The 8,814-nt window shown below is 43.6% G+C and overlaps 1 protein-coding gene across 3 annotated transcripts; it reads left to right on the top strand.

Moving 5' to 3' along the window:
• The first annotated feature begins 1,813 nt into the window (after positions 1 to 1,813).
• On the top strand, positions 1,814 to 6,932 carry LOC306939559 (uncharacterized protein). 3 transcript variants are annotated; one of them, XM_079524151.1, is made up of 5 exons: positions 1,814 to 2,104; positions 2,214 to 3,354; positions 3,466 to 3,538; positions 4,250 to 4,404; positions 4,750 to 6,932. In XM_079524151.1, exons 2-5 carry the CDS (start codon positions 3,248 to 3,250, stop codon positions 4,784 to 4,786), a joined length of 372 nt encoding a protein of 123 aa, XP_079380277.1. In that variant the 5' UTR covers positions 1,814 to 2,104; positions 2,214 to 3,247; the 3' UTR covers positions 4,787 to 6,932. The 3 variants fall into 3 exon arrangements, 1 of the variants encoding a protein (XP_079380277.1); XR_013791878.1 differs by lacking the exon at positions 3,466 to 3,538 and having other exon boundaries at positions 5,468 to 6,932; XR_013791879.1 differs by lacking the exon at positions 3,466 to 3,538 and having other exon boundaries at positions 4,250 to 6,932.
• The last annotated feature ends 1,882 nt before the right edge of the window (positions 6,933 to 8,814 follow it).

The raw sequence follows: 8,814 nt of genomic DNA, 5'->3' as shown, positions 1-8,814 counted from the left end.
GAACCAGACACAACCCCTATGGTCCCCTCAAGAAGGAGTTGGCTGAGGGCAACACAACCCCTATATGGTCCCCCTCCAGCTGCCAATCGCCAGTGAACAAGACTTCAATGAGGCAGAATCATTACTGATGGATGAATCAGTCCGTCAGAAGATGGTAATTTATCTGACAGACTGAACTGCGTTAATTTTTTTTTCCAAATGTGGATAATTTCAGTGTGGTCTTCCTCAAAGTCAAAGTCGTACGATTAGTCACAGACGTTACCGCAGTGACATTTGTTTCTCCGCATTTGACCCATCTCTTGGAACGGTGAGCCGCAGCGTGCGCTGCGCTCGGGAATCATTAGTTGATTTGACCCCCAATCCAACCCATTGATGCTGAGTGCCAAGCAGGGAGCAGTCCCATTTTTACAGTCTTTGGTATGACCCAGCCGGGGATCGAACCCCGACCTCCCAGTTTCAGGGCGGACACTCTAACCACAAGGCCACTGTCTGGTCAGGGGTAAGTTATTGCCCTTTAGCTGCTCGAGCACAAATGGTTCTAGTCTAAAAGTTCAAAACATGCCACAGAGCTTGTAGATCTGCTATTTTTGAAAAGAATTTTGAAATTGTTCAAATGTACTGCTTACAAAAATACTGTAAAAACAAGTTGGTTGCTCTGTGTTCATACAATATATGATGTTATGCTGTTTCTAACGCAGTGCCCTCATTTTTTCTTCAATCTCATTTAGATTGCTCGCCTCATGGCTGTGGTAGGAGGCACCGATTCAGAGCACCTAATCAGAGGGATGTTGGGAACGGCTCTGACCAACACCCTGGCCAGTGGGTTCAACTGACCAACGCCCTGGCCAGTGGGTTCAACTGACCAACGCCCTGGACAGTGGGTTCAACTGACCAACGCCCTGGACAGTGGGTTCAACTGACCAACGCCCTGGCCAGTGGGTTCAACTGACCAACGCCCTGGCCAGTGGGTTCAACTGACCAACGCCCTGGCCAGTGGGTTCAACTGACCAATGCCCTGGCCAGTGGGTTCAACTGACCAACGCCCTGGCCAGTGGGTTCAACTGACCAATGCCCTGGCTAGTGGGTTCAACTGACCAATGCCCTGGCCAGTGGTTTCAACTGACCAATTCCCTGGCTAGTGGGTTCAACTGACCAATGCCCTGGCCAGTGGGTTCAACTGAACTGACCAATGCCCTGGCTAGTGGGTTCAACTGACCAATGCCCTGGCTAGTGGGTTCAACTGGGCTGGAAAGAGACAGGTGTTTTTCAGAAAGCAAGAAGCCATTCAAGGACACACAAATTCAAGACTGCATATTTGGTGAGCTTCCTCCCCTGCAAACCACTTAATAGGTTACACTTTAACCTATTAAGTCGTTTACCAAAAGTTATTTTTAACGTGAAATATCCCTTAAACGTTAAAGGGATATTTCACATTAAAAAAACTTTTGGTAATTTTCCTACTCAGTCTGTGTCCCATACCCAAACCCGTCCACCAGTGACATCATCGATGGGGAATCCAAGCTAATAGAAACTGCATGCTTTCTATTCCTGAAAAGTTGCAATGTGAAAATGGAAGCCATCGTTCTCAGGCTAAATATCTATATACTACTTACTACATAAGTGTCAAATAAACTTTACCATGGTATATCAATGATGTCAGATAAGATATAATTGTATTCACAATTACATCATTATATTGTAATGTATTTGCCTGTAAAATTGCTTGCTCTGGCTAGTATCTCTGTCGGTCTACATGTAAAGTGTCTTGGGGACTGATCGATATGATGCAGAAAAGGGAGGAGGTTATTTAAAGTTTTTTTTTAACCTGGGGGCGGGGGGCATATTCCCCACCCCCTCCTCCCTTTTCTCCTCTCCTCCCCCCCTTCCTGGTTGTGTTTTCCATCAGTGTGGTTGTTATTAACACTGTACAGACTCATGGTCCAGTAAGGCCTGCCACTAACTCATCGTCCGGGGAGCCGCCCACTCCCCGGAGTTTTTTATGTCTCCCACTCTGCAGGTCGATGGACTTCTATTATGGACCCCCAGCTGCCTCAAGAGTGTGACCGTGGACGTAGAAACTATGCATAGATATTATAGTGCTACTGTATGTCTAATGTCTACGTAAAATGCTATCTAAGTTACATGAGTTGAGCCTTTGTAAATGTGAACGCGTATTAAGACGTGAAAACTCATTGACGGCCACGTCTTTTCAGAGCAAGCCTGCCTGCCTGCAACAGAGTGCCTGCCTGCCTGCTAGCTAGCCTGCTTGCCAGCAACAGAGTGCCTGCCTGCCTGCCTGGAAATAGTCATCAAGTATCATATGTAAGCTAAGAACCTAACCGTTGAAATTTCTATGTAATGAAACTATGCATAGATACTATAGTGCTACTGTATGTCTAGAGTCACACAGATGATACCTGAGGAAAGGGGCTGCAGTCATTTGTGTGCAGGCCAAGACAAGCACACTGGAAATACAGTACCTGTGGACAAGTTTTGCCTCATCTGTGAGATGGAAACTAACGTTTAATGTTTTCATGAAAAGGTTTATTTATTGGATCAGTGTCTCTCTATTTGATGTTTAGCTGTAACCCTAATCCTTGTGTTGGGAATGATAGTCCCTTGTATAGATAGCACGTGCAGGTAAAAGCGGTAGTGAGTGAATTCACATTTGCGTGTGTCTTCTGCAGATCAGCTTCCACCACCTCCTCTACCATTTCCTTCTAACACCACCTTCTTCCACCACCACCACCTCCTAACACCACTTCCTAACATAACCTCCTTCCATTATGTGGTGGAAGCTGATCTGAAGAAGACATGTGCAATTTAGAAAATCTATGTAAAGATATGTATGGTTAACATTGAACGTGTCTGTTTTACTACATAAGTGTCAAATAAACTTATAATATATAATTGTATTCACAATTATATCATTATATTTTAATGTATTTGCCTGTAAAATTGCTTGCTCTGGCTAGTATCTCTGTCGGTCCTTTGCTCTACATGTAAAGTGTCTTGGGGACTGATCGGTATGATGCAGAAAAGGGAGGAGGTTATTAAAGTTTTTTTTTCGTTTTTTCTCCAGTTTCCCCCCCCCCCCTTCCTGGTTGTGTTTTCCCATCAGTGTGGTTGTTATTAACACTGTACAGACTCCCGGTCCAGTAAGGCCTGCCACTAACTCATCGTCCGGGGAGCCACTCCACTCCCCGGAGTTTATGTCTCCCACTCTGCAGGTCCAAGGACTTCTATTATGAACCCCCAGCTGCCTCAAGAGTGTGACCGTGGACCAGGCCTCTTCATGGAGCCAGCAACAGAGTGCCTGCTTGCCTGCCTGGAAATAGCCATCAAGTATCATATGTAAGCTAAGAACCTAACTGTTAAAAACTATGCATAGATACTATAGTGCTACTGTATGTCTAGAGTCACACAGATGATACCTGAGGAAAGTGGCTGGTCATTTGTGTGCAGGGCAAGACAAGCACACTGGAAAGACCTGTGGACAAGTTATGCCTCATCTGTGAGACGGAAACTAACATTTAAGGTTTTCTTGAAAGTTTATTTATTGGATCAGTGTCTCTCCATTTGATGTTTAGCTGTAACCCTAATCTTTGTGTTGGGAATGATAGTCCCTTTGACTCCCTTGTATAGATAGCACGTGCAGGTAAACGCAGTAGTGAGTGAAGTCACATTTTTTTGGCTTCTGCAGATCAGCTTCCACCACCCCCTCTACCATTTCCTCCTAACACCACCTCCTAACACCACCTCCTTCCATTATGTGGTGGTAGCTGATCTGCAGAAGACATGTGAAATTTAGAAAATATATGTATAAAAATGAAAAGAAAGACATGTACAGGGTATGGTTAACGATGAACGTGTCTGCTTTACTACATAAGTATCAAATAAACTTTACCATGACAACCTTTTGTTATGGTATATCAATGATGTCAGATAATATATAATTGTATTCACAATGATATCATTATATTGTAATGTATTTGCCTGTACAATTGCTTGCTCTGGCAGGTATCTCTGTCGGTCCTTTGCTCTACATGTAAAGTGTCTTGGGGACTGATCGGTATGATGCAGAAAAGGGAGGTTATTATAGTTGTATTTTTTAACCTGGGGGCATATTCCCCCCCCCCCCCCTTCCTGGTTGTGTTTCCCATCAGTGCGGTTGTTAACACTGTACAGACTCACGGTCCAGTAAGGCCTGCCACTAACTCATCGTCCGGGGAGCCACTCCACTCCCCAGAGTTTTTTTATGTCTCCCACTGCAGGTCCATGGACTTCTGTTATGGACTCCCAGCTGCCTCAAGAGTGTGACCGTGGTCGTGGACCAGGCCTCTTCATGGAGCCAGCAACAGAGTGCCTGCCTGCCTGCCTGGAAATAGTCATCAAGTATCATATGTAAGCTAAAAACCTAACTGTTAAAAACTATGCATGGATACTATAGTGCTACTGTATACATGTCTAGAGTCACACAGATGGTACCTGAGGAAAGGGGCTGGTCATTTGTGTGCAGGCCAAGACAAGCACACTGGAAAGACCTGTGGACAAGTTATGCCTCATCTGTGAGACGGAAACTAACATTTAATGTTTTCATGAAAAAGTTGACTTATTGGATCAGTGTCTCTCCATTTGATGTTTGGCTGTAACCCTAATCCTTGCGTTGGGAATGATAGTCCCTTGTATAGATGGCACGTGCAGGTAAAAGCGGTAGTGAGTGAATTCACATTCTTGTGTCTTCTGCAGATCAGCTTCCACCACCTCCTCTACCATTTCCTACTAACACCACCTCCTTCTAACACCACCTCCTTCTAACACCACCTCCTAACACCACCTCCTCCTAACACCACCTCCTAACACCACCTCCTTCCATTATGTGGTGGAAGCTGATCTGCAGAAGACGTGTGAAATTTAGAAAATATGTATAAAAATGAAAAGAAAGACATGTACAGGGTATGGTTAACGATGAACGTGTCTGCTTTACTACATAAGTGTCAAATAAACTTTACCATGGTATATCAATGATGTCAGATAATATATAATTGTATTCACAATTATATCATTACATTGTAATGTATTTGCCTGTAAAATTGCTTGCTCTGGGTAGTATCTCTGTCGGACCTGTACATTTTTTATTTCCCCCCCTCCCCTTTGTCCTCTCCTCCCCCCTTGGTTTTATGGGTTCATTTCCAATCAGTGCGATTGTTAACACTTGTATTGTATGTGTTTTTGTATGGATAGTTTTATCATTTTTAAGAGCCTGCTCAGGGACTACAGATGTAAACTAGCTTTTGGCTAACTCTGGCCCATTTACATGGATGTGAAAACTGACATGTTTATTTATTTGACGGGGACAATGCTCATTAATCAACATTGTACAGACTCACTGTCCAGTAAGGCCTGCCACTAACTCATCGTCCGGGGAGCCACTCCCCGGTGTTTATTTTTGTCTCACAATCTGCAGTTCCATGGACTTGTATTATGGACCCGAGCTGCCTATCAAGAGTGTGACTGTGGACCTGCCTTCTTAACGGAGCCTTCACTCAGCCTATGAAGAGTATGACTGGACCCGGCCTCCTCACAGAGCATAACTATGGACTGCTACCACAACAACTGTATTTTATCTTAACATTATTATACCACTTCATATGATCTGACATCATTGTGGCAACATGTTTTAGGCATTATGTATGTGGGGACACGTGGGTGAATGTCATTGCTCGTAACGGCTTAGGTATGTGACTCGTCCCTTTGCATCAGGTATCATCTGCTTGACTCTTCTCGACACCCACAAGCTCTCTGGCACTGAATCGTCCATAATCATAACGTCTGCCGTTGCCAGGTTATTCTTAATCAGAGTGCATTTTTGTGGCTCTTGAAGCAGAGACAGGTACTCACCCATCTCTTCCAAAACAAGTCAACAAGATACTGCACTTTTTCACCCTTCAGCATGTATACGAGACTTCTTTTGTGAACACCTCAAGTGGCATGACTGAGGTGCTGATATATTTCCATTGCTGACCCACAGCAAAGGCCAGGTCTGGGTTGGTATTGGTGTTCCATCGTGCAGAGAAGAAGCTTGGGGGCTCTTTTGGGTCAAACAGTAGTGTGTTGGTGCTAGAGGCCCATTGGCTCTGTCACTTCATTTGATGATGTTTGGCTGTAACCCCAAACCTTGTGTTGGGAATTGAAGTCCCCTGTATATATGGCAGGTGCAAGTAGATCAGCAAATCAGCTTCCACCAACTTCTTCTAATACCACCTCCTAATACCACCTCCTTCTAACATGTCCTAACACCACCTCCTAACACCACCTCCTTCCATTTGGTGGAAGCTGATCTGCAGAAGATATACCGTATGATGATGTGAATTCACTCACTCCGACTGGTACCAGCGCCTGCCTTCTATGCAGGGGACTTCCATTCCCAATACAAGGATTGGAGTGACACAGAGCCAATGGGCCTCTAACGGCAACAGACTACTGTTTGACCCAAACGAAGCTTCCTCTCTGCACAATGGAAAACCCATAGCAACCCAGACCTCGCCTTTGCCGTATGTCAGCAATGGAAATGCATCGGTACCTCAGTCATGCCACTTGAACTGATCACAAAAGACTTGTATACACCCTGAAGGGTGAAAAAGTGCAGTAGCTCGTTGACTTGTTTTGGAAGAGATGGGTGAGTACCTCTCTGCTTCAAGTGCCACAAAAGTGGACTCAGATAAAGAAGCCCTGTTTGTGTTGTCCCCATCCTGTTATGCATATTTTCAGGGCCTATCACTTATGATATTTATGTCGCCAGATTAACCCCCTGGTCTCTGTCCCTAATATATTAAGTTGTGAAACTGGAATAATGTTGTGATTCAGTCATGGAATAACGCTATGTCAAGTCTGGATCTGTAACATCTTTTCACTGAGAATCAATTCATATAAATTCCCCTAAACGTTATAATTCGGTGTGGTCTGAATTCCTGCGTCTTCCAATTACTTGTTAAGGGTCTTTTACCAAGGTGTTTTATCCATTGCCTGGATTGTGGTCAAAGGGTTTTTCTAGGATTGGCTAAGGTGACTAAAGGATTTTATTTAAAGGGTATTTCACTCAATTGCGAAAGGTAATGTATACCGATTAATTTGGTTCCATTCAAAGTTCTCTCAAAGGTTTATCCATTGTGCTATCTTAAATTGACAGCGCACTATATTTGACAACTAGGCCTAAGGTTTAACTATTAGGATAATTTCTTTGGGGTTTTTCCATTACATTTTCTGGTGGTCTGGAGATATTTTAATTTAAGGTCCTGGTTCAGACTTATTAGTCTGAACCAGGACCTTAAATAAACATTCTCATCATAATGGTGAAATTAGAGCCATCACCGTCTCTCCATTTGATGTTTTGCTGTAACCCTCTTCACAGAGCCTATCAAGAGTGTGACTGGACTCCTCATAGAGCACAACCATGCACTGCTACCATATTATATTGCACCACTACACAGAGCATGACCATGGACTGCTACCATGTTATATTACACCACTACACTATTTTATCTTAACATTCTTATTCCACTAGATATTATCTGACATTGTTATACTACCGGTACGTTTATTTCTATTGCTACTACTTGTATTTACCTGCATTTCCTCTGTCTCTATTTTGCTCTCCCCCGACATGGTTGAGGCAGATGGCCGCCCACACGTCGGGTTCTGCTTGACGTTTCTTCTAAATTCCAATACCCCAAATCTCGGCCACTTGCTCACTCACACTCGGTCACTCCAGCAGGGTGGTGTTATGGTGAAATTGGTGACCAGCTGAAATATGTGACCATTGATCTTGTGGACTTCACACAACTTTATGGAGATCTTTAAATACAAGGCTTAAATACCACTAGCTTGAACTCTGCTAATAAATGAACCGTAACAATTTACATTCAGACACTGACATATGTGATTGTCTACACGATTATCACATTTCAGTAGGTCACCAATTTCATCGTAACACCACCATGCTGGAGTGACCGAGTGTGAGTGAGCGAGTGGCCGATATTTTGAGGTTTTGGTGTTATGGGATAGGCTACACCATGTATTGGATGAGTGAGGGTGTGCATTTAAAAAGAGTAAAAAGTATGGCGCCAGGAATGTGATTGGATGTAACATGCATATAGGCACCTGAGCTCCAGGTGACCGGAATCCTTTGTACCCTCATTTCCCTTGCTGAACACTCAAGTAAATGTTGCATTACATTTTACTTTTGTGTCTGTGACTTATGCCTAAACTGGCGTTTAGTGTCTCTTCCCCCCCCCCCCCCCCCCCCCCCCCCCGACAATAAATTACTGTCATCTGCATAGAGATGACAGCTACAATTATTTAAAGATGAGGTGATATTATTTCTATACATACTAAAAAGGATTGAGCCCAGTATTGATCCTTGTGGGACATCTTTTGAAATGGTTAAAAACTCAGACTGGGTATTTGCCGTCTTTCTGACAGGTAGCTTTGGAACCAACTGCAGACATTTGTGTCAAAAGCAATACTGTGTAATCTCTGCAACAGAAGGGAACGATGGACAGTATCAAAAGCTTTTGATAAATCTACAAATAGAGCAGCACTGTGCATTTTTGTTTATCTAGGGCTGATGCTAAATCATTTCCAACTAAGTTGGTGGCTGAGATTGTGCTGTGTTTCTCTCTAAAGTAGGATTGATGCGGGTTTAGGAGTGTTCTGAGAGAAATGTTTTAACCTGGTTGTTTACCAGGGATTCCATCATTTTAGCTAAACAGGATAGCTTGGAGATTGGTCTGTAGTTTAAATCGCCTCTATCTC

Source organism: Electrona antarctica, assembly GCF_951216825.1.
Source record: "Electrona antarctica genome assembly, chromosome: 16".
In the NCBI taxonomy this organism is placed as follows: domain Eukaryota; kingdom Metazoa; phylum Chordata; class Actinopteri; order Myctophiformes; family Myctophidae; genus Electrona; species Electrona antarctica.
This window is presented reverse-complemented; position numbering and strand designations above follow the sequence as displayed.